Genomic DNA, 26,141 nt, shown 5'->3' with positions numbered 1-26,141 from the left:
TTTTCCATCTTTGCAGGTAAAGGAATGTATAAAGCCTCCAAGCCACATTACCATATTTAATGACAAGAGAACAACTATTTTTCCAGCCCCATTGAAACATATCAATGCCACTTTCCTCTCTTTGATCCAACCCCAAAAAAATCACAATTACTTCTCTAACCATCAACTAACTACAGAATAACCAATGGACCTCATTGCTGGTAATCTTTAAATTTCAACAATTACTTAGGAAAGGCATCTTCATACACACACACACACACACAGACTTCTTCCAGGAGCCATGGAAGTTCTGCACCCACCTGAAACACAATCTGTCCCTCTTTTTACCTAAACAAATAGCTAAAGAAAATTTACCATTAAGATTATACTGTACAGTCTTAGGACAAGAATAAATAAGAAGTGGAAGAGCTGATTGGCTTTTAAGTAGGTAAAGTACAGGAGTCAACACGCACATCATATGATGCACACAGCTGAACCTGCTTGTTCCTGGAACTGCACCCGATGCCTAGGTGTTATGGAAGCCACAGATCGACTTGCTATATTTTCATGAAGAGTCCCTTTTAGTCACTGATTTTTAGAGAAAATAATTTTTATATTCAAACAAGCATGGTATGTTAATATTCACACATTACTATTAATAATTTACTGCTAATATTATAAACACTATTTTAGTTAATATTATATATTACTATTAATATTAAATTTTGTCTATATTTATATAATCAATAAAACATGCAATAGAATTACATGACTGTAATGAGATGCCTATATGACCCAGTCCCCTAGATCTTTCTCCTCCTTTTAGTTTTTTAATATTTTTTTGATGTGGCCCATTTTTAAAGTCTTTATTGAATTTGTGACAATATTGTTTCTGCTTCATGTTTTGGTTTTTCAGCCTCAAGGCATGTGAGACCTTAGTTTATGCATCAGAGGTCAAACCCACACCCCCTGCATTGGAAGGCAAAGTCTTAACCACTGGACCACCAGGGAAGTCCCCTTCTTCTTTTGTAAAGTACCTTGGAGACAATGTTTAAGAAGCATCATACTACACTGTTCAGTATAAATGAAGGTGTAACTACTTGGGTAAAGAAAAAGTTCTAAAACATGAAGCTTAGTTCTATAGCATTAAGGAAATTGACCTACCCAAGACACTACTGGTATTTTTTTTATTTAATACATTAATTATATGTGATCTCATAAACATAACTCAGTCATAAAGGACACATACATATTAAAGCAGTGTCCGATGCTCATTGGAAGAGTTGCATTTAAAATCAGCATTGTCCTTGACTGTCCTACTTGAAGATAAAATAAAAAGAACTTTTCAAAACTTTTTATAATTGAGAGAGAGGGAAAATCAAACAAGAGCAAGAGAAGGGAAGAAAAATAAATCTCTTTGTGCCAAGGGAAACAATATTACATGCTTGTTTGCGTTTGGCACCCCAAATTACAGTCCAGCAATCTGAGTCTATGAACTTAGGCCTTCATGGATGAGTGAATTAACTGGCTTTTGAATTAGAGAACAAGCGTTACTCCATTAACTTTGAGACTAGCCCTTTCAAGAAATATATTTAGCTAAGGCACACAACATTTCAGTCCTAAAACGAGAATGTCAACTGTGAAACGGAATTGAAAATTTCAGTTGTTTCTGTTCCGGCTCCTCCCACACAGACTATTTGAATACTGTGAATCCAGGAAGCATTACATAATAAACACGATGTGCATTCTAGGTTATACGACAGGTATTTTTGCTTTCATTACTTGTCACATTAGAGGCTGATGCAAGCATATAAGGAAAATAGATGTCCTACATGCCATGTTATTACCAGCTGCCTTATCCTTAGCCAGAGAAGAAAAACATTTGTTCTGCTGGGGCAACAGAGAAAGGAAAGGATTGGGAAACTTGGGACTCCCCGTGACTCTATAGTTCGAAGCATCCACACAGTGCTCCACACGGTAAACCAGTGAGCTCGCTAAGCCAGAAAGAGCACTTGAAGACAGAACTGCAAGAACTGCCAAAACTAGACAGAAGGAAGAAGAATCTTCCTGATCCAAAAGACCCTGTAAATACTGCAATACACATACACACACAGACATACCCCATGTGTTTGGTGATTAACACATTATTAAATTTCACCCGTGCTGACGTGTCTAATGTCATCCTGTCAATCAGAGTTCTGGTTACCGCTAAAGTCTGTTTTAAACATGGGGGGCTTATCTGTCACCTGGGCTTAGGAAGTCATGAACTACATACCAGAAGCGCTTTCAAATTTAAGACGTTTAATTTATTAAGGACACCAAAATATTTCTGGCTGTTTTTTCCCAAGATTTCCATGATATTAGCCAGGAGAAGTATTGTTATGATCATCAGTGGTCAAGCTGTAATTGACATAGACCAGACTGTGGATTTAAGAGGAGAGAGACAGAAAAAGTGTGTGCGTGTGTGTGTGTGCTGAGCAGTGATACAGAATTTTTTTATTATAAGTTTTCTGACTTTTACTGAAAACCCAACTACTCACTTGAGTAGAAATATATCTTTGTATGTGTTCACTAGACAACTAACAAACTTAAAGGGCACACCTTGAAAATTGTAATATACTTGAGCACTTACGTTGTTCCGGATACTGATCTTAAAAACTGTGTATAATATCTCACTCAGTTCTAACAACAACTCTTTGAGATAGGCCCTATTATAATCTTTGTATAATTGCAGAAGTTGAGAATTTAAGTGCCGTGTCAAAGTTGCCAAGTTCACACAGCTAATAAAGTGTAGAACTGGGAGTCAGATCTAACAGTAGAACTCCGGGGCTCTTGTACTTGACTCCACCACCCAAGCCACTGTCAGCAAATAGACAATTGGTCTTATTTACCCTAAATGCCTGGGCTTCCCTGGAGACTCAGACTGTACAGAATCCGCTTGCAATGCAGGAGACTTGGGTTCGATCCCTGGGTCAGAAAGATCCCCTAGAAAAGGAAATGGCTACCTACTCCAGAATTCTTGCATGGAGAATCCCATGAACAGAGGCGCCTGGTGGGCTACATTCCAAGGGGTCTCAAAGACTTGGACATGACTGAGTAACTAAGCACACTAAATTCCAAATTGATACTGCATGTGGGGGAAGCAGCTAGGCCATGTCAGACTTGAAGCCTCTGAAGCAATCCACACAGTTGCTGTTCAGTTGCCAAGTCATGCCTGACACTTAGACCCAAGTTCAACGCAGAGACACTCAGTTTCTACCACTCCAAGGCCACCTGCTGCCCCGCCCTTCCTAGAAATACTTCTTCTGCTGGGTGTTTGGTGAGAAATGGATTGCTTGAGCCCACAGGTAGGTCATGGTCATTTGGGGAGGCATCTGAGTAAGCGAGGAGCCGAATACATTCCAGAAGGTGTAATTTCTTGCAGACTTAAAAAATCAAAAGTTACTTACAAAACAGATACAATCTGTACAATAGGAAGGTGAAGGTAGAGTACAATGGCCAGGCAGAGATGAGCTATCCGTATTAATAAAGAACCAGAATAAACATGAATTCACCATGGCTAGAGTCTGGTTTCAAAGCTGGTAGGTTACCAAGTCCTCCGTGGTTGTTTCCAGTGAACTCTGGGTAAAGGTCTCAGAACTGACACCCATACATAAGTTAAACCAGCACTTCTTTTTAAATGGGAGGTGTGGTTACAAGGTCTCGGGAAAACAGTCTTATGTTGAAATAGGAAAACACTGCCTGTTTATAGATGACAGACAAAAAGGCAATTGTTTAAAGGCATGTGGTCTATCACTGTCATCTTCACCTCAACGAAAATAAACACCCATGGCAGAATGTATATAAGGTGGAATGAGAAATCAGTCCAAAGAAGAGTTATTAATCAAGAATCATAGGATTTAAGACTTGGGAAGGACCTTAACAAACAAGTTCAACTTCTGCACTTTCCATAAATTAAAACCAAGGTCAACAGAATGTGGACTTCTTGTGCAGGTATTATCTTCAAACTCTGGGCATGAGGGCTCATTCCCTGAGGGTATGGAGCATGAAGACAAGAGAATAGTATGTGGAAGCTGGAAGCCCTGATCTTTGAGAGGTAGGCCAGTAAACAGTAACCCTGAAACAGCTGCTTAGGGTCAACAGAGAAGTGGCAGGAAAGAGAAGCAGGGTGATGTAATGGGAGCCAGGGAAGGCAGGAGTTTTAGGAAAGAGTAAGTAGTAGTGTTAAATGGTAACAAGAGTTCTAAGAAGATCAGAACTGGGAAAGATTCATTAGATTGGTTGGTTATTGATCAGTGGTGTGTGTGTGGTCAGTCATGTCCAAATCTTTGCAACCCCATGGACTGTAGGCCAACAGGGTCCTCTGTCCACGGGATTTTTCAGGCAAGAATACTGGAGTGGGTTGCCATTTCCTCCTCCAGGGGATCTTCCCTACCCAGGGATCAAACCCTCATCTCTTGTCTCCTGCATTGGCAGGTGGATTCTTTACCACTGGGTCACCTGGGAAGCCCTGACTTTTGTAAAATCGGTTTCAGAAGTATGATCACAGTGAAAGATGTTTAAGCAATGAACAGGAAGTCAAAAAAAAAGTTTAGACACTGAGGCCAGAGCCCAAGTTCAATAACCTTCGAGAAAAGAAAAAGATGGAGTAGTGGACAAAGAAATGCTCAGGGGAAAAGGTTGGTAGAGAATGAGAGGAATCCTTGAAACAAGGATTGAAATTACACTGGGGAAGACAAAGCCAAGTGAGGTCTATGCTCTGACTGACGGATCAGCCTTGACAGAAGAAGACACCCAGTTTGTTCAGAGATAATATGGATGAAAAAGGGGTGGTTATAGGGTACATGGTCTTCCCAGGTGATGTTAATGGTAAAGAACCTGCCTGCCAATGCAGAAGACATAGAGATGCAGGTTCAATCCCTGGGTCAGAAAGATCCCCAGGAGAAGTGCATGGCAACCCACTCCAGTATCCTTACCTGGAGAATTCCATGGACAGAGGAGCCTGGTGGGCTACAGTCCATAGTATCGCACAGAGTCAGACATGACTGAATCAACTCAGCATGCAGCACGCATACAGTACAGAAAGTAAGTTGTTCTCTCAACTGTATTTTTATTTTCATGATTCACTTTCCAAAGTATGTAGACTTTCTTTTGGTGATAACATAAGGTTTAAAAATTCCCCTTCCCTTATTGCCTGTGTTAAATTGTGAATGAACAGATGTTAAACAGTGAGCTCTAAGCCTTGATCCCTCACTGGTGAAAATTCAGGCCAGCTCTTGTGGGCAGAACAGATCTTCCCACACCCTCATCCTCCACTCACTGAAACAGTTTCCTCATTCTCCAGATCCTTCCACCAGCTACAAAAGTTAGGTTCTCACACCATCAGGAAGGCTTCCCAGGTGGCGCTAGTGGTAAAGAACACACCTGACAATGCAGGCAGCATAAGAGACATGGGTTCGATCCCTGGGTCAGGAAGTTCCCCTGGAGGAGGGTATGGCAACCCACTCTAGTATACTTGCCTGGAGAATCCCAATGACAGAGGAGCCTGACAGGCTACAGTCCATAGGGTCACAAAGAGTCGGACATGACTGAGGCGACTTAGCATGCATGCAAGCAAGCATGCATGCTTGCCATCAGCAAACTAAGATGAATAGGGAGGAGTTTAACAATCTTAGAGCTTGTGAAGGCTGGCAGTTTCTTAGCCTTGCCAACTGTCTATTACTTTCTTTACCTAGTTTCTGCCAAGGGTCAAAGCAAATAGCAAGTGGGAAAAAAGGGTGATAGCAGAGAAGAGACCTCTCAAGAAAATTAAAAGAAAAAGAGAGAAAGACTTACAGTAGGCATATTTACTGCTGAAATGAAACCAGAGAGCCAATTTGGAAAGAGAGGTTGGTCACAGAATTAATGACTGCTTATATGTGTTTCGGATACGAATTTGAGCAAACTTCAAGAGATAGTGGAGGACAGGGATACCTAGTGGGCTACAGTCTACAGTTGCAAAGAGTCAGACATGACTTAATGACTGAACAACAAACATAAGTGTTTAAGATTATATGGATGACCTGTTGTATCGAATGATCTGAACAAGCTTCTCTCTACGAACACACACACACTATGTCTGTTAGAGTCCTTTCTTGAGAATCAAAAGCTCAGTGGACAAAGTCAATTATGAGTCTTTCTTCCAGTAAGAGACCAAAGCAAGGTTCTCTGAAAAACCACATTACCCTGGCATTTTAGCAACACCTGCTTAGCACTCTTTAATTATAAAATCTGAGATCTGTTTTTCAAATTGGACTAGACACATTTTTCACTTCCACCATTTTGCCCTTCGCCTGAAAGGTCTGCAAACCTTTCCTCATGTGTGGAACACTGCTGCTGCTGCTGCTAAGTTGCTTCAGTCGTGTCCGACTCTGTGCGACCCCATAGACAGCAGCCCACCAGGCTCCCCCGTCCCTAGGCTTCTCCAGGCAAGAACACTGGAGTGGGTTGCCATTTCCTTCTGCAATGCATGAAAGTGAAAAGTGAAAGTGATGCCACTCAGTCATGTCTGACCCTCACTAAAGGTTCTCAATTACTGAGAAGCACCACAGTCTGGTCATTAAAATTCATCCTAGAGGTGCTGGCAGTATCTGTCTCACTTAAGGTCGGGCACATCCCAGCCTTCAGAGTCCTCCCTGATTTTAGACGTGTCTAGTGATGGGGTCGCAGAGAGTCGGACACGACTGAGCGACTGAACTGAACTGAACTGAACTGAAGTGACAATGAAATGAAGCAGAACCCTATGGCCCTTCCCCCCATGTCCTCTGCCTGCCTTTTGTCTGTGGAAAAACTTTAGCCAAAGAATACATTTAATCACAGAAGCGAGAACATGCAGAAACAAAGGAAAATAGTCAAAGGAGACCAAATAATAATGATGTCGTCATTAAGCAAAGTCAAGGACCCTTAGTTCCTTCTCAAGGGTTGTTGATAAGACTCTGAGCCATATCCTGTGAGCTGTCTTATAGATACTGAAAGCCCTACCAGGTTAAGAAGCTAACTACAGGATGACAAGACTGTAGCTGTGGCATAAGCTGCCACAATTCCAAGAACTGGCCTCAAGGAAATGGAAACAAACTGACCTGGGAACTGAAAATTAACTGTACTAAAAACAATCAAGATGATGCTGGTCAGACTATCAACGACCAATTTCAAGATGACTGTCAGAGCTGACTGTGCAGTTTCTGTATGTAGCCCCCTCCCTCTGTCTATAAAAATTCATGTACCCTGATTGGGGTGCAGGGAAGTCGGCCTTTAGACAGATGTCCCCTCTCCCTGCGTGGTTGCAGAATCCAAAATAAAGCAAACTTTCCTTTCCACCAGTCTGGCCTCTTTATTGACTTTTGAGCAGCAAGCAGTCGAACCCTGCTTTGGATAACAATAATAGAATTTTTCACCTTGTAAAGACGCATTTATTCAGCACTGAACACATGCTTGACATTGAGCCGGTTGCTGAGTATATCGAGATTGATGAGATATTACATTGGCCCCTCAGGATCTCATATAGACAAAAAAAAGAAGAGCAAATGTATTTTTAAATTTCTCCAATCTTATTTCTCTGGAAGTCAGACATCCTTCCTTGGAATATCAAGACCTCTGACATATCCATTGCCTTGTGTATTATCAACAGCGTTGCTTTACCATAAAGAAGCAAAAGAGGACATAAAACCTGATTATGCAAAACGAAAATCTGAGTTAAAGAGAAAGACGCTTCATCTAATAGAGCCACACAGGAGAATAGGAGATATGCCAACCGCCCCCTTCCCCCTCCCCCGACTCAGTCAGTAACAAAGACACACAAAGACACACACACACACACACACTGCCACCACAACAAACACCTTACCTGACTTGCCCACGCCTGCTCTCCCAAATATTGCCAGTTTGACCTCTGCACTTTTAGCCATGCCGGGTGCTGGTAGACAACTCACTGTGGTTCAAACTAAAGAGCTGAGAAGATCTTTTTGGTTCCAGCCCTGGGATTCACCGTATCATGGTAAATCTGCAATCCTTAAACAAAAGAGATTTGGGAATTCACAAATGACTGGAGAAAGAATTTCATATTTATGAAGCATCTTCTATGTGCCAGAATCATTGGCTTGATCAGCATCTTCTCTGTTGATCACGACCACAATCCTGCGAGAGGGTTCGAGCAATCGACTGTAAACCATTCAACTAAAAAATGATAGTTCCAGGACTTGCTCTTCAATCTGTCTGGTTCTAAAACATACCTTTTTTTTTTTTTTTTTAACATAAGATAGTATTTTCAAAAGCACTTCCTCAAAGAATGTTTTATGTCAGTAATTGATAACAAATCCTTGTCTGTGAATACATGTATTTACCATGTGCCTGTAAACCCCCAATATACAAACACACACGATGGGGACAGTCACATTTGGAATTCTATTTCCCTTTGGGCTGACTAATGCACATTCCTACTAGCTAACCCCACTGTAATATGGTTGAATTCGCCTTCAAGGTTTAAGTTGTATCTCCATTCACTAGATCACAAGGTCAAGTCATGTGACAGATACCCACGTTCCTAAAACTGAAACATAACATCTAGATATCTTTACATTTTCCTAGGCACAATGCCCTGGAACACAAAAGATAAATGCCATTATAACAACCTCAAGTACATTAGTTTATGGCATTGTCCTAATACTTGGGTGCTCAGTCATGCCTGACTTCTTGTGACCCCATGAACTGTAGCCTGCCAGGCTCCTCTGTCCATGGGATTCTCCAGGCAAGACTTCTGGAGTTGGTTGCCATTTCCTCCTCCAGGGGATCTTCCTGGTCCAGAGATCAGAACCTCTGTCTCCTACATGTCTCCTGCACTGGCAGGCAGATTCTTCACCACTAGCACCACCTGGTAAATGACATTATGTAAACGTAAGCTTCCCAGGAGGCACTAGTGGTAAAGAATCTGCCTGCCAATGCAGGAGACGTAAGAGATGCGGGTCCAGTCCCTGAAGACCCCCTGGAGGAGAGCACTGCAACCCATTCTAGTATTCTTGCCTGGAGAATACCCTGGACAGAAGAGCCTGTCAGGCTACAGTCCATAGGCTCACACAGAGTTGGACAAAACTGAAGCAACTTAGCACAGACGCAAGCCCACTTTATATTATGGGTGCTCTAGGAATGACACCAAGATCCTTGGTACCATGGAAATGTAAAATTGGAAAGAGTCTTGGTGTCAATGAAAAGAAAAATCCTCCAGCCATCACAGGAGCCCTTTCATATGACCAGGCAACCATCTAATAAGCACTCAGGGTCTAATTTACCACTTCCAGCGGTGGGGGGAGGAGCAGTATAATATTAACTTTTTCTTTTCTTTCGCTCAGAGCCCTTCAAGTACCTAGCAATTATGAGGAGCCTTTGTCCCATTCTAGACTTCTATTTTCTAGGAAAGTGAGACCCAGTCCTCTTCCTTGGTTCTACACGGAGACGTCTGTTCTTGTTTGTGCTTTTTGACCTTCACCTTCCCTCTTGACCATATGCAGCTCCCTTCTCTGGCATTTGCCATTTTAATGACTCTAAAAACATGGCATCCTCTGCATTCAACCCCTTGAAATGTGACCTGACAAATGACCCAGCACAACTTTCATGGGATTCTTCTTCTTCTTCATCAAGGCATGGTGGTTGTATTCATATTAAGGCTCACATTTTTCACATGAACTGCAGGCTCCCCCATTCTGAACTTCTGCAATCGATGTTTTCATCTTAATACAAGACTTCACTTTCAAGTCTGTTATCTAAACATATGAACTGCTCCTGCCAGGGTTTTGGCATCTACAAAGTTTCCAAAAGAGCTTTTCCAGAGAGAGAAAAAAAGTAAAAGTTCTTCTGAAAAAGTATTTCTACAAAGACATTAACATGTAATTGTTTCCTTCCCTATGCATCTAAACCATTGACCTCTGCCTCACAAATTCTGTATTTGCTGACTTCCACAGTGTCAGAGCTTCCTCCGAAGGACAAAAGGGTCAACATTAGCATTGGCTGTTGTTTACTTCATCAAAATAATGAAAAAACTCCTTAGTGATCATTAGTAGCACAAAACACAGAAGTTGTAACATCTGTAATTTGTCCAGTCCCACACTTTCAGCTAAAGATAAAAGAATTTCGTTGTCATTTTATGTGCATTCATTAAGTAAAGGCCTCTGTGTTTAAGGTTCAGTGCTTCATCACAGAAGCATAATCTATTGAGATATATTAACTAAATGAATTCCAAATAAGAATGGCAAGCATTTCTCTGAAACATAGAACATGCAAGTGTCTGGAGCTTGTATAAACAACAATTTGCTATTTCATGCAGGACTGCTCATTCCTATGCCCATAAAAATCCAAATAATTTACTCTCTGATTTATGCTTCAAGAGAGTAGCCATCAAATGTGATTTGGGAAAAAAAAACACTTGTTAAGTCAAGTTTTTCAGTAATTCCCAAATGGCCTCAGAGGCATAGGAACTGTACATAAGAAAGAGAAATTGTGTGGGTTGAATGTTTCATATGTAACGTAATAAAGATACAGCTAGTTAGCGTCAATTTTAGGCTATGTTAAGAAAAACCCCTTAAAGGGAGACACAAAACTGACATACATCTTTGAACATTTTCTCTCATGAATATGTGAAAAAGTTACATTTGATAAAGACAGGAAACAAAGATAAATGTGTCAGTTGTATTAATAAGGGACCTGTTGCCAAGTCTCTGAAGTTCAAAATAATTTATGATCCAAGACCTTCCATAACATGGATGGAAGAAAACATTTGTTTTCATGTTGTTGGGCAGAAGTATTCTGTCTGGGTCTCGAAGCTGCCGTTCAGTTTTTAGGTGGACGATGTTTTAATAGGACAAAAAATGTCTCAGTTCCTATCACTACTAAAGCTAAAATCACAGGTAAGAGGTTCATTTGAGAGATTAAAGGTGTATTGATCTTTTTCCTAAACAGAAAGGTACCAAAAGAAAGCTTAGGAAGACTCCAAATTCTGTTACTATTAATGCATGCATTGATTCATCCCACATTCATGCTAATCACAAACGGTCATCTTCAAAGAGCTTACAATCCAATAGGCCTATGACATTTAGTTAAGCTGATCTTATTTATTTAAAAAAAAAGATTTATTCATAATAAATCCCAAAACTATTATACTTACCACAGTCCTTGCTTTCTACGTCTTCGCGGGGGTGGGGGCGGGGGAAGGTGGGAAACACAAGCATCTTTATAAGGTAATAGTTGTTTCAACTTCTGTGTTTATGGTCTCATTAAAATAAAGTGCAGGTGTTTAGGGAAACAAAGAATCTAATCTGACGGTGGGGATGAGATTCTCTTTGGGCCACTCCTTCTCTAGCTCTGAAACCAAGTTTTGCCAGTCTCATTACCAGGAATTGTCCCTCATGTTATCACAACGCAGCACGCACGGGGAGGAGGAAGACTGTAGGAGACCCCCGGCTATAGCGTTGCTCAGAAAGCAACAGGTATCCTGGAATGATAAACCAGCCCAGCGTGGACTGCAGGTCACTTGCTCTCAATCTAGGCGGCGAATGGAATCTGAGTCAAAAGGGCATTTCTGATCTCAGCCCCGGACGGAGGGCGCTGTCAAGCCCCTGGCGCTGGCGCTCACATCACCCTCTCGGCGACCCCCAAGCCCCGCCTGGGAGGACCCAGGGACCAAGAGGACCGCCCCAGAGGCCGAGCGTTCAGGGGCTCCGAAGGGTCCGCAGGAAGTCATCCCGAAAGGGCCACCTGGGCACGTGCGTTGCACTCACCTGTTCACTCTCTCCAGGCCCGGGAGAGCCGCGGTCCCCTGGCAAGTTCGGAAGCCGTTCCCCGGGACCGCTAACCCTCCCACGCTGCGCAGCGCAGTCTGCGGGGGGCGTTTCCCAGCCGCTGGGCTGAGATCGTGGGTGGGAGCGGCGGCAAGCGCTGGCGGAGCGGCCGGGGGCTCCTCGCTGCCGCTCGCTCCGACTAGCGGCCGAGGGACTGCGGCAGCACGCGAGCTCAGCCCGGGAGGCCTCCGGGATGCTGCAGTGCGGCGCTCCGGCGCCCCCTACCGGCGCCAGCGCTCGGTTCCCCCGCGAGGCCGCCTCCGGCTGCAGAGTGCGAGCATCCATAGGCCCGCCTTTGCTGCACCCGAGACACTCTTTGCTTGGCCCGACTCAGTTCCCGGCCTCTGGGTTCTCACAGAAAGACCTCTTCCCTTGGTTAAAACCTTGTGTGGGAAAGCATCACTGCGTGATGTTTTCTATTCCCTACTTTAAACCATCCTCACACCATCCTTTACAGGCATGTTTAATTATCCCCATGAGACACAAGAGGAAACAGAGGATAAATAACTCGTCCTGGGGCTTCCCGGATGGCTCAGTCGTAAAGAATCCGCCTGCAATGCAGAAGGCGCGGGGTCGATCCCTGGGTGGCGAAGATCCCTCGGAGAAGGAGATGGCAACTCACTCCAATATTCTTGCCTGGGAAATCCCATGAACAGAGGAGCCTGGGGGCTATAGTCCATGGGGTCTCAAAGAGTCGGACACGACTGAGCACAAAACTTGTCCCCAAGGCTAGTAAACGGTTGGAATGAAATTCGGGCTGGATTGGAAGCAGAGATGCTAGAAAAGACATCAGTTCAGTACAGTCACTCAATCGTGTCCAATTCTTTGCAACCCCATGAACAGCAGCAGCAGTCATCCCTGTCCATCACTAACTCCCGGATTTCACCCAAACTCATGTCCTTTGAGTAGGTGATGCCATCCAAAGATCTCATCCTCTGTCATCCCCTTCTCCTCCTGCCCTCAATCTTTCCCAGCATCAGGGTCTTTTCAAATGAGTCAGCTCTTCCCATCAGGTGGCCAAATTATTGGAGTTTCAGCTTCAACATCAGTCCTTCCAATGAACACCCAGGAAGGGTGTTCCTTCCAATGATCCATGGAAGTCTTTCCAATGATCTCCTTTAGGATAGACTGGTTGGATCTCCTTGCAGTCCAAGGGACTCTCACGAGTCTTCTGCAGCACCACTGTTCAAAAGCATGAATTCTTCGGCACTCAGCTTTCTTTATAGTCCAACTCTCACATCCATACTTGACTACTGGAAAAACAATAGCCTTGACTAGACAGACCTTTGTTGACAAAGTAATGTTTCTGCTTTTTAATATGCTATCTAGGTTGGTCATAACTTTCCTTCCAAGGAGTAAGCGTCTTTTAATTTCATGGCTGCAATCACCATCTGCAGTGATTTTAGAGCCCCCAAAAATAAAATCAGTCACTGTTTCCCCATCTAGGATGCCATGATCTTAGATTTCTGAATGTTGAGCTTTAAACCAACTTTTTCACTCTCCTTTTTCACTTTCATCAAGAGGTTCTTTAGTTCTTCTTCACTTTCTGCCGTAAAAGTGGTGTCATCTGCATATCTGAGGTTATTGATATTTCTCCTGGCAATCTTGGTTCCAGCTTGTGCTTCTTCAAGTCCAGCGTTCCTCATGATGTACTCTGCATATAAGTTAAATAAGCAGGGTGACAATATACAGCCTTGGTGCACTCCTTTTCCTATTTGGAACCAGTCTGGAGATCAGTCCTGGGTGTTCATTGGAAGGACTGATGCTAAAGCTGAAACTCCAATACGTTGGCCACCTCATGCGAAGAGTTGACTCACTGGAAAAGACTCTGATGCTGAGAGGGACTGGGGGCAGGAGGAGAAGGGGATAACAGAGAATGAGATGGCTTGATGGCATCACCGACTCGATGGACATGAGTTTGAGTGAACTCTGGGAGTTGGTGATGGACAGGGAGGCCTGGAGTGCCGTGATTCATGGGGTCGCAAAGAGTCAGACACAACTGAGCGTCTGAACTGAACTGAACTGAGCTGTTGTTCCATGTCCAGTTCTAACTGTTGCTTCCTGACCTGCATGTAGGTTTCTCAAGAGGCAGGTCAGATGGTCTGGTATTCCCATCTCTTTCTGAATTTTCCACAGTTTATTGTGATCCACACAGTCAAAGGCTTTGGCATAGTCAATGAAGCAGAAATAGATGTTTTTCTGGAACTCTCTTGCTTTCTCCATGATCCAGCAGATGTTGACAACTTGATCTCTGGTGCCTCTGCCTTTTCTAAAACCTGCTTGAACATCTGGAAGTTCATGGTTCATGTATTGCTCAAACCTGGCTTGGAGAATTTTGCGCATTACTTTACTAGTGTGTGAGATGAGTGCAATTGTGCAGTAGTTTGAGCATTCTTTGGCATTGCCTTTCTTAGGGATTGGAATGAAAATTGACCTTTTCCTGTCCTGTGGCCACTGATGAGTTTTCCAAATTTGCTGGCATATTGAGTGCAGCCCTTTCACAACATCATCTTTTAGAATTTGAAATAGCTCAACTGGAATTGCATCACCTCCACTAGCTTTGTTTGTAGTGATGCTTCCTAAAGCCCGCTTGACTTCACATTCCAGGATGTCTGGCTCCAGGTGGGTGATCACATCATGGCGATTGTCTGGGTCATGAAGATCTTTTTTGTACAGTTCTCCCGTGTATTCTTGCCATCTTTTCTTAATATCTTCTGCTTCTGTTAGGTCCATACCATTTCTATCTTTTATTGAGCCCATCTTTGCATGAAATGTTCCCTTGATATCTCGAGTCTTTCCAATTCTATTGTTTTCCTCTATTTCTTTGCATTGATGGCTGAAAAAGGTTTTCTTATCTCTCCTTGCTATTCTTTGGAACTCTGCATTCAGATGCTTATATCTTTCCTTTTCTCCTTTGCTTTTCGCTTCTCTTCTTTTCACAGCTATTTGTAAGGCCTCCTCAGACAGCCATTTTGCTTTTTTTGTATTTCTTTTCCATGGGGATGGTCTTGATCTCTGTCTCCTGTACAATATCACAAACTTCCATCCATAGTTCATCAGGCACTCTGTCTATCAGACCCAGTCCCTTAAATCTATTTCTCACTTCCACTGTATAATCATAAGGGATTTGGCTTAAGTCGTACCTGAATGGTCTAGTGGTTTTCCCCACTTTCTTCAATTTAAGTCTGAATTTGGCACAATCTGAGCCACGGTCAGCTCCCGGTCTCATTTTTGCTGACTGTATAGAGTTTCTCCATCTTTGGCTGCAAAGAATATAATCAGTCTGATTTCGGTGTTGGCCATCTGATTATGGCCTTGTGTAGAGTATTCTCTTGTGTTGGAAGAGGGTGTTTGCTATGACGAGTGCATTCTCTTGGCAAAAACTCTATTAGCCTTTGCCCTGCTTCATTCCGTGCTCCAAGGCCAAATTTGTCTGTTACTCCAGGTGTTTCTTGACTTCTTACTTTTGCATTCTAGTCCCCTATAATGAAAAGGACATCTTTTTTGGGTGTTAGTTCTAAAAAGTCTTGTAGGTCTTCATAGAACCATTCAACTTCAGCTTCTTCAGCATTACTGTTCAGGGCATAGACTTGGATTACTGTGATATTGAATGGTTTGCCTTGGAAACAAACAGAGATCATTCTGTCATTTCTGAGATTGCATTCAATTACTGCATTTTGGAGTCTTTTGTTGACTCTGACGGCTACTCCATTTCTTCTAAGGGATTCTTGCCTACAGCAGTAAATATAATGGTCATCTGAGTTAAATTCACCCATTCCAGTCCATTTTAGTTTACTGATTCCTAAAATGTCAATGTTCACTCTTGCCATCTCCTGTTTGACCACTTCCAATTTGCCTTGATTCATGGACCTAACATTCCAGGTTCCTATGCAATATTGCTCTTTACAGCATTGGACCTTTCTTCCATCACCAGTCACATCCACTTTTGGGTATTGTTTTTGCTTTGGCTCCATCTCTTCATTCTTTCTGGAGTTATTTCTCCACTGATCTCCAGTGACATATTGGGTACCTACAGACCTGGGGAGTTCATCTTTCAGTGTCCTATTTTTGCCTTTTCATACTGCTCATGGGGTTCTCAAGGCAAGAATACTGAAGTGGTTTGCCATTCCCTTCTCCAGTGTACCACATTCTGTCATATCTGTATATTTGAGAAAGTTCCAAAAGCTTCACGCTGTCCTTGCAAGATCAGCATTTGTAACAGTTGAATTGAAGTCACTGTCCCGTCCTTGAAACCTAGCAAAGATAGTTAATGTTCGTGTCTGCTAGACCACCTTTCACATCTCTTATTTCATTTGGTATTTATACCCTCCTTGAGGTAAGCATTGGAAGGACTGATGCTAAAGCTGAAACTCCAATACTTTGGCCACCTCATGCGATGAGTTGACTCACTGGAAAAGACTCTGATGCTGGGAAGGATGGGGGTGGGAGGAGACAGGGATGACAGAGAATGAGATGGCTGGATGGCATCACCGACTCAATGGACATGAGTTTGAGTGAACTCCGGGAGTTGGTGAGGGACAGGGAGGCCTGGCGTGCTGTGATTCATGGGGTCGCGGAGAGTCGGACATGACTGAGCCACTGAACTTATCTGAGGTAAGCACCCATATTTAAAATGATTATCCTTTCAGAGATGAGGAGGTGCATTTCAGAGAGGTTAAATGATTTTCCAAAGACTATGACACTTCTGGTTAGAGGAGCAGGAAACACCTAGGTTATTTTTTTCCTTTGAAACGTAGGTATCCTTCGCAAGGTATGAGGTGGACTCCCGGAAACTTTCACATAGCACAGACAGGGACCTGGGGCTGAGTGTACAATCTGCAGTGTGTTCTTGATGGGAGAGATGTAAACAGGGAGGCTGTTTCCAGGGCCAGGTCACCTGAAAAGCCACAGCAGCCATGAGTTGTGGGCCACACTGACCAGAGCAGTTGGGTCTGGGGCAGAGGCAGGGATCTCCTTGCAGCCTAGGAGTTGTCCTAAGAATTCTTTGAGAAATCTCAAATACTGTCTCCTCTGTGACTTTTCTGATCACAAACCTCTGTCCTGCTACTAAATACACACTTTCATTAGATGACCCAACTCTATGTCTCCTAGCACCCCGTGCTCCATCGTCACATTTGCATTGTACTCATTTTTCAGTGGCAACCCACTCCAGTACTCTTGCCTGGAAAATCCCATGGACGGAGGAGCCTGGTGGGCTGCAGTCCATGGGGTCACTATGAGTCGGACACGACTGAGCGAATTCACTTTCACTTTTCACTTTCATGCATTGGAGAAAGAAATGGCAACCCACTCCAGTGTTCTTGCCTGGAGAATCCCAGGGACGGCAGAGCCTGGTGGGTGGCCATCTGTGGGGTTGCACAGAGTCGGACACGACTGGAGTGACTTAGCAGCTTAGCAGCATTTTTCTTTCTCCGTCTTCTCCATGAAACTTTGACCTTCCTGAATGTAGAGATATAGCATCATTGTCTCTGTACTTACACGCTCTACGATCATGGTGGCACATCGTGGGTGTTCAAAAAACAGTTGAGTGAATGAAGAAAACAAATTGGGACTTATTGGATCCAATATTGTGCATATTGGACTTATTTGCACATGCTTAATTTGGGATAGAATAGCTAGTAAGAAGTTGAACATACGAGTCTGAAGCTCAGGAAGGAGGTCTGAGAGAGAGATTGGAGTGTCTCAGCATACAGGAAGTTTTCAAAGCCTCTGTTGTGGAAATAATGATCCAGGTAGATTATATGGAATTTTATAGAAATCCAATTACATGGAATTCTGTGGCTTTAAGGTGTTTAGGTTTCACATGTTACCTTCTTTGCCTGTCAAACTCTGTATTCATGGAAAGAAAGAAAAAAGAAATTGAATTTGTTCAGTCGTGTCCGACTGTTTGTGACCCCATGGACTGTCCATCCATGGAATTTCCCAGGCAAGAGTACTGGAGTGGGTTGCCATTTCCTTCTCCAGTATTCATGGAAGGAGTTACCAAAAATATCTGTATTTACATATCTATATGTAGATACCTATTTTCTTACTTACAGAGATTTAAGCTGAACTACTTTGCCACTCTTATCTAATTGGAATTATTGAAGAGGGTCCAAGCCAGGCTCCTTTTGTAAAAGTTCTTGGGAACTTGTCTACAAAATCTGTTCTCTCCATCCTCCTACTTAGTCTATGTAGGTAGGCCAGCATTCCCCTTTCAATTAGAGAAGCACTTGCAGGCATACCTACAGCTCTTGACGTGCTGTACCCACAGCCCATCACAGAGATGAAGTAGCCATATTGGAGCCTGATACCCATTGTGTGATATTTTCAGTGCATGCATGCGCCCTCAGTTGCTTTAATCATAGCCAACTTTTTGTGCCCCTATGGACTATAGATCCACAGGATTCTCCAGGCAAGAATACTGGAATAGGTTGCCATGCCCTCCTCCAGGGATTTTTCCCACCCAGGGATCCAACCCATGTCTCCTGTGGCTCATGTATCACAGGCAAGTTCTTTACCACTGATCGGCTGGAGAAGCCTCGATATCTTCAGTAACCTATATTCTGTGAGTAATATCCCAGCATATTTGCTTGCTAGGCAGCAATAGCCCTCGGGAGAGCTCTTGTTATCCTCTGGTCCCTCAACCTGACTTCTGGCTTAAGCTAAAACTTATAACACAAAATTATTAGATGAATCATCAGTATAAGCCCCAAATACCCATTACAGACTGGAATGTGTGTGTGTGTAGTTGCTAATCATGTTCATTGCAAATAATTGGAGTAGTTGAAAAATACAGAGAAGAAAATCACACTCCAAATGATGCCATCCAGAAATAACCATTGTTATCATAAGAGAACCTCATTAAAGATGCTGTAGAACATAAATGAATTAATGGATGGATACACTGATATTAAATGGCATGTAGATATGCTGAGGGCCAGCATATCCTTTTAATAATAAATAATGCTATTTTTAATTTAATAAATACACTAAATTAAGCAGAAGATAAAGAAATGAAAGTGAACCTTAAAAGATCGTCTTCATTTTATATATTTACTCACTTTGAAAGTGAAAATGTTAGTCTCTCACTCGTGTCTGACTCTTTTTGACCCTATGGACTGTAGCCTGCCAGGCTCGTCTGTCCATGGAATTTTCTAGGCAAGAATACTGGAGTCGGTTGCCATTTACTTCTCCAGGAAATCTTCCTGACCCATGGATCAAACCCAGGTTTCCAACATTGCAGGTGGATTCTTTCCCAGCTGAGCTACAGGGGAATCCCCTATATGGTTCCTATTTAACCATATATTTTTGTCAATGTCAGTTGACTTCTTGCCATTTAATAAGGAGGAAATTAGCCTATTACTTCCCCATCCCTCTTCCTATATTTTTACTTCTGTATTATTTTTTATCAAAATTTTATAGTATCTGCATTTGTTCTATAACTCTAAGTCCCAAAGGGCTTTAAACTTAGTCCTATATTTAAGTGAAATAAATTTATTCAATTATTTTACTGCAGTTTTTCTACTCTTGATTATTTTGATTTATCCCTTTTCATTCCTCCTTGACGTAATGTTCTCAAGAAAGTCTTGGATGGGCTGTATTGTTTAATTGAGTATATTCAACTGTTTCTTTCCTTGCTATTTTTAATTTATTTTGTTATTACCCTTCTTTTATTTATATGATCCCCTTCCTACTTTTTTCTTGCAAAACATATTTTTCTGTTTATTATATTGTGTATTTTAATCAGATATCATATTTGCTGCAATACATAATAAAGGAATTCTTCCTGACTCTGTTCCTCCCTTATCGAAATCCTGTTTGTTTTTTACTGTGGAGCCATGGCTTGAGGGCTAAGCATTTCACTCTATCATGCTGAGATGTGAAGATAAAGCAAAGAGGAGAGGTCACTGCAGTTTCTGCATAGCCTTGTCAATGGCCCAGTGCCAGGATTTAGTGTAGGCAATCAGGATCGACACTATTCCAAAGAAAAGATTCCCCCAGGCTTGAGAGGCTCCATTCATTCTTGGAGCCCTCTACACTCTCTCTTAAGCCATTCCCACTCACCCTGTGCCTCCTGTTAGAAAAGGAGAAGGATAGTTGCTCAGTTTATTTCTCTCCAAAATTGGAAGTATTCATTATTGGTGAAAAGAATACTCAGGATTTGATGACTCTCTGAAACTGCTTCAGGAAGTCAGAGCCTATCTATACCATAATCTTTTGTTTCTTTAGAATATTCATTTTACAGTTTTATGGAAAGAAATCAGCCCCATTTCTTGATTTTGTTGCTGCAAATGACTTTTTTTGTCTGTGAATGGGCGTTATTGTTGTTCTTCTCTATTTAATTAGATATTGCTTGTGCTCAGTTGCTTCAATATTAGACAAAGGAGAATCTGATTTGGGCTGTGGCTGCACTTTCCCTCTGCCTGGGAACAGATGCAAAATCTTGTAGAAGACAGTCACAGAGAGAGAATTCCAGATATTTGCATAGACATGCCCCTGGGACCTTGGCCAGTCCATGAGCTTGCACGTTGTCTTGTGAGTCTCTGGGAGACCTAGGAGAAGAACAGCTGTGTGGTGTCTGAAAGCTGGGCGGAGATTTCAGAGATCTCAGAGTCCTCGAAGAGACACTGGAGTTGACCCAAGCCAGAGTTCAGAGAACTGGGTGAACATCCTGGACGTTTGACTGAGACTTCGGTAGGCCCATATCCTAGGAGTGAGAGCCTTGCTTGGGAATAAGAACAAGAATCTAAAAAGAATGGTAAATGTGAAATACATTCCCTCCCCTGAATGAAGATGAAGACAAGACCTTGAGAGGCACAAGCTAATCCACCAGTAAATTAACTGCCTGCTAAAACAAAACTGTTGGGAAAGAGAACACGATCCAGAGCTTCTCTAATCATCATCTATAATGTCAGACATTAGTATTTGTCTGCTTGGGCCGCCATAGCAAAATGCCACAGACCGAGTAAAGTAAACAACAGAAATTTATTTCTCACAGTTCTGGAAGCTGCGAATTTCAAGATCAAGGTTCTGGTTAAGTAGGTTGCATTATGAGGCCTCCTTCTTCTGCTGGCTCTTAGGTGGCTGCTATTTCACTGTGTACTTACACGACCTCTTCTCTGAGACTACAGATACCCCGGCATCTCTTTTTACTGTGCCCTGTACAATGCTCAGTTGCATCCAACTCTTTGCAGCCCCGTGGACTGTAGCCCACCAGACTCCTCTGCCCATGGAATTTTCCAGGCAAGGATATTGGAGCGAGGTACCCTTTCCTACTCCAGGGGATCTTCCTGATCCAGAGATTGAACCTGCTTCTCTTGTGTCTCCTGCATTGACAGGTGGATTCTTTACCGCTGTTCAGTTAAGTTCAGTCACTCAATCGTGTCCGACTCTTTGCAACCCCATGGACTGCAGCACGTCAGGCTTCCGTGTCCATCACCAACTCCCCGAATTTACTCAGACTCATGTCCATTGAGTCAGTGCTGCCATCCAAGCATCTCATCCTCTGTCGTCCCCCTCTCTTCCTGCCCCCAATCCCTCCCAGCATCAGAGTCTTTTCAAATGAGTCAGGTCTTTGCATCAGGTGGCCAAAGTATTGGAGTTTCAGCTTCAACATCAGTCCTTCCAACGAATGTTCAGGACTGATTTCCTTTAGGATGGACTGGTTGGATCTCCTTGCAGTCCAAAGGACTCTCAAGAGTCTTCTCCAACACCACAGTTCAAAAGCATCAATTCTCCAGCACTCAGCTTTCTTTATAGTCCAACTCTCACAACCATACATGACCACTGGATTCTTTACCACTAGTGTCGCCTTATCTCCTCTTATGAGGACACTAATCCTGTCAAATCAGGGCTCACTCTTAAGGTCTCCTTTAACCCTACTTCTGTAAAGGTCCTATGTCAAAATAGAACCACATTGAGGGTTGGGACTTCAACATACTAAATTTGGAGGGACACAGACCTTTAAGCTATAGTACATACAATAAAAATTACTAAATAAAAATGATACAGATGAACCTGTTTGCAGGGGAGAAGCAGAGATGCAGATGTAGAGAACTGACATGCACACAGCAGGAGGGAAGAGGAGGGTAGGTCGAATTGGGAGAGTAACATTGACATATACACGCTACCATGTGTAAACTCACAGCTAGTGGGAAGCTGCTGTACGGCACAAGGAGTTCAGCTCTGTGCTCTGTGATGACCTGGGGGGTGAGGTGGGATGGGGAGGTGGGAGGGAGGCTCAAGAAGGAGGAGATAAATGCATACATATAGGTGATCCACTTTATTGGACTGCAGAAATCAACACAACATTGTAAAGTAATTATACCCCAATAATAAAATAAAATAGAATAAAATTACCAGATAAGCAAGAAGCATAAAAAGATTTATCTCTAATAATAAAGAGATAAAAGTCAATAGTAGTAGGCAAATAGATGACGTAAATATTGGAGTAACTAGACTAGAACTTCAAAATTTCTAGGATTATTTTTCTAAAGCAGATAGTGAACAAATACATAAAAATACAAATATTTACTATATTTTGTCCGTTTTTGGATTTCAATAGAGAAATAGAACCTACAAAAATGATGACGCCCAGATTGACCAACACAGAGGGGTAAGAGGATATGGAACTCACCTCCTTCCTACCACAAACACATGCAAAATACATCGACGTATGGAACAATTCTACTGAAACCTAACTCTAAGCTGGCAGGACTCAAATGCAACCAAAGCTATATGAAAGACACATGTATAATCAGGTAGGAAGGGAACAAAAGCAACCTGGGCCCCTGGGAGGTGACTCACAGGAAAAGGGAGATTACGTAGGTAGGCAAACACCTGCCCTGGGGAATGAGCTCTGAGAGCCACAGATTGGAGACACAGTCCTGGAGTCCTGCATGCGGGAGACACGCCCTCCCAGCACAGTGCATGCATGCTCAGTCGCTCAGTTGTGTCTGACGCTTCGTGACCCCCATGGACTGTAGCCTGCCAGGCTCCTCTGTCCATGGGATTTCCTAGGCAAATGTACTGGAATGCGATGCATGGGTGGACCTAGAGAGTGTCATACAGGGTGAAGTAAGTCAGAAAAACAAATATCATATATTAACACGTATATGTGGAATCTAAAAATGTGACACAGATGAACCTATTTGCAGGGCCGGAATAGAGATGCAAATGTAGAGAACCAACAGGTAGACACAGTGGGGAAAGGGGAAGGTGGGATGGATTGGGAGATTAGGGTTGACGTATTACTTTGCCAACAAAGGTCCATCTAGTCAAGGCTATGGTTTTTCCAGTGGTCATTTATGGATGTGAGACTTGTACTGTGAAGAAAGCTGAGTGCCAAAGAATTGATGCTTTTGAACTGTGGTGTTGGAGAAGACTGTTGAGAGTCCCTTGGACTGCAAGGAGATCCAACCAGTCCATCCTAAAGGAGATCAGTCCTGAGTGTTCATTGGAAGGACTGATGCTGAAGCTGAAACTCCAATAATTTGGCCACCTCATGTGAAGAGTTGACTCACTGGAAAAGACTCCGATGCTGGGAAGGATTGGGGGCGGGAGGAGAAGGGGACGACAGAGGATGAGATGGCTGGATGGCATCACCGACTCGATGGACATGAGTTTGAGTGAACTCTGGGAGTTGGTGATGGACAGGGAGGCCTGGCGTGCTGTGATTCATGGGGTCGCAAAGAGTCGGACACGACTGAGTGACTGAACTGAACTGAACTGATATACACTTCCATGTGTAAAATAGATAGCACAGGGAGCTCAGCTCAGTGCTCTGTGATGACCTAGACGGGTGGGATGGGTGAGTAGGGTGGGAGGGAGGCCCAAAAGGGAGAGGAATATCTGCATACATGCAACTCATTCACCTTGTTGTACAGCAGAAACTAACATATACACCAAAAAAAAAAAAAAAAGACAACAGAACCCATTCAAAGCAGGAAAGGAATAATGTCTTTAGGTACTGATAAGGAATGAACTCCAAGATATGTTGTTAAATGGGAAATAAAGAACAAACCAGTATGACATAATTTGTATGTTTTAAAATTTAAAATTGTATGTTTTTAAAATTGTCTTCATACACACACATGTGTCCTCATGCATACATAGACTGTCTCTGGAGGGAAGGTATACAAGCCACCAGTACAGTGGTTTCTTCTGGAAAAGAGAACTGAAGGCTTGAAGAGGTACTTACCTTTCATTACAAACCATTTTTACTTTATTAATATTTTACTACATCTATGTAATTACCTGTGAAAAAGACTCTGTGGACATGAGTTTGAGTGAACACCGGGAGTTGGTGATGGACGGGGAGGCCTGGAGTGCTGATTCATGGGGTCGCGGAGAGTCGGACATGACTGAGCGACTGAAGTGAACTGAACTGAACTGAAAACTATAAAAAGTATCAGAAGATGTGTGGTTTAGTTGCTCAGTCATGTCCAACTCTTGCCACCCCATGGACTGTAGCCCGCCAGGTTCCTCTGTCCATGAGATTTCCCAGGCAAGAATACTGGAGTGGGTTGCTATTTCCTTCTTCAGGGGATCTTCCTGACCCAGGGATCGAACCCAGGTTTCCTGCATTGCAGGCGGTCTCCTTATAGACTGAGTCACCAACATAATCCTTTAAGAAGACGAAGGAAATATTATAAAGCTGATTCTCAAATATCCTGCCCTGTCTCCAGGATGGGGAGAACTCTTTAGTACTAACCTTCCACCCATACTGTTTTGGCTGTCATGAGAGTCTACAAGTATACCACACCAGATGCCCTTTGACTTGTCTGCTGGCAACCTTTAGGAACCTTGACCCTGCCCCATGGCCAGCAAATAACTCTTTGACGTAGTTCCACTTCTCCATTTCCTGGCAATTGAATCAACCAAGTTGACTCAACACCAACCAAATTCCCCTCACATTTACCAGTGTGCTGAACGTACTCCCCTGAGGCTGAAAATCTAGCCAGGCTTCTGGATAACTGGCCCCAGTACAGCACAAGTATAGAAAATCTGCAGAAATGAACCAAGACGTACCATTGGCAAATGAGTGCTTTGAGGACAAAGGATGATAAAATTTCAAAAGTGAATTCCTACTATTAAGGATTTTAAAGAAAACAAGAATCACTTCTTTCTGTTCACATTTATTAGAGCAAACCATTTGTGGTATTTATGCCAGCTAAGTAGTTAAGTGAAGCTTTCCCTCAGTCAGAACTGATTTTCACAAACATTAAATTAGGGGCAAACAACTTAAAAATAGCCTTGGATGGCAATAATTGCTACTTTATATGATCAAGAAAATGTATCTTTGTGCCAGAAAGCCCCGTTTCTACTTGGCAAAAACCTAATTACCACTGTTCCCTAAAAAGAAATTGATGCATTGACTGAAATGTCTAGATTCCAATGTTTAAAGTTGCCTTCTAGAGTTTAGAAAATGCTAAAAATTATCTTTCAGTCCAAAATGGCTTCAGACAATAATGTTCCAGTGATCAATAAAATATTGTTTAAGCCTTTTTGTCTTAATTTTGAGCCTTTTTAAAGGGAGAGAATGCAACTAAACAATTGTGAAAATTAATCCTGAATCCTAACAGCTAAATCTTTGTTTAAAATTTATATACAATTTTCTAGCTCCACTAGATAATTTGAACCACAAAGTCAAAACAAAATTTATAATTAAAAGCTTCTCAGAGCCTAAGCTCTATTAGGATAAGTTATATGACATTCTTTAACGACAAAATGATACCCTGCTTAGAAAGCAGATGGAGAGATATTCATTCAACTTTTCATACATTCTCGAATTTTTCTTGTTGTTTGGAGTATGATGCACATTGCATGCATTCTTTAATTCATTTGTATACTCACTCATTCCAGACAAACATTTTTAAGATTATTCATTTTAATGGTGCTTGGGAAGTAAAAACCATCAGTATATAATATACTTATTCTACCTCAGCCTAAAAATGGATGTCTCTGCTCAAACTTTCTGAACCAAATGAGAGAAGCAGCAATTATGTTTAGCAGTTCGATAAATGGGAGTGAAAATGAATACTGGCTAATTTTCTAGTAGTTTTTTGTTTGGCTGGTTGGTTTTTTGTTTTTATTTTCAACTGTGATTTTTTGTTTCAATTCTTCTTCCAGTCCCACAAAAAACTTTCAAACTGAAATGTGCCCCAAGGTGCATTCCATCTGTTAGATTTTGTTACCAATCAAATGAACTGAAGACAATTGCCTTGTATCTAAAGGGTTGCTTCATGAAGTTTTTGGTTGACTGGCACTTTTAATTTTACAATCAGTTGTAGTATGTCC

At 42.4% G+C, this 26,141-nt stretch overlaps 1 protein-coding gene across 2 annotated transcripts in view; it reads right to left on the bottom strand.

The window, feature by feature from the left end:
* The window catches only part of RERG (RAS like estrogen regulated growth inhibitor), a 147,175-nt gene extending 135,060 nt beyond the window's left edge, over positions 1-12,115 (bottom strand). The window contains exons 1-2 of one of the 2 annotated variants that reach the window (XM_055395487.2): positions 11,781-12,115; positions 7,862-8,025 (exon numbers count right to left, since the gene is read on the bottom strand). In XM_055395487.2, the coding sequence (XP_055251462.1) occupies positions 7,862-7,922 (61 nt within the window). In that variant the 5' untranslated portion in view covers positions 7,923-8,025; positions 11,781-12,115. The remainder of the gene's footprint in view (positions 1-7,861; positions 8,026-11,780) is intronic. The other variant, XM_055395486.2, reaches the window with a different exon arrangement.
* Positions 12,116-26,141: the final 14,026 nt, after the last annotated feature.

This window comes from Moschus berezovskii, chromosome 6, assembly GCF_049115385.1.
Source record: "Moschus berezovskii isolate FMDL1 chromosome 6, NW_MosBer_1.0, whole genome shotgun sequence".
NCBI classification, from domain to species: domain Eukaryota; kingdom Metazoa; phylum Chordata; class Mammalia; order Artiodactyla; family Moschidae; genus Moschus; species Moschus berezovskii.
Note: the sequence above shows the minus strand (reverse complement) of the source record. Positions and strands in the feature narration are given on the sequence as shown.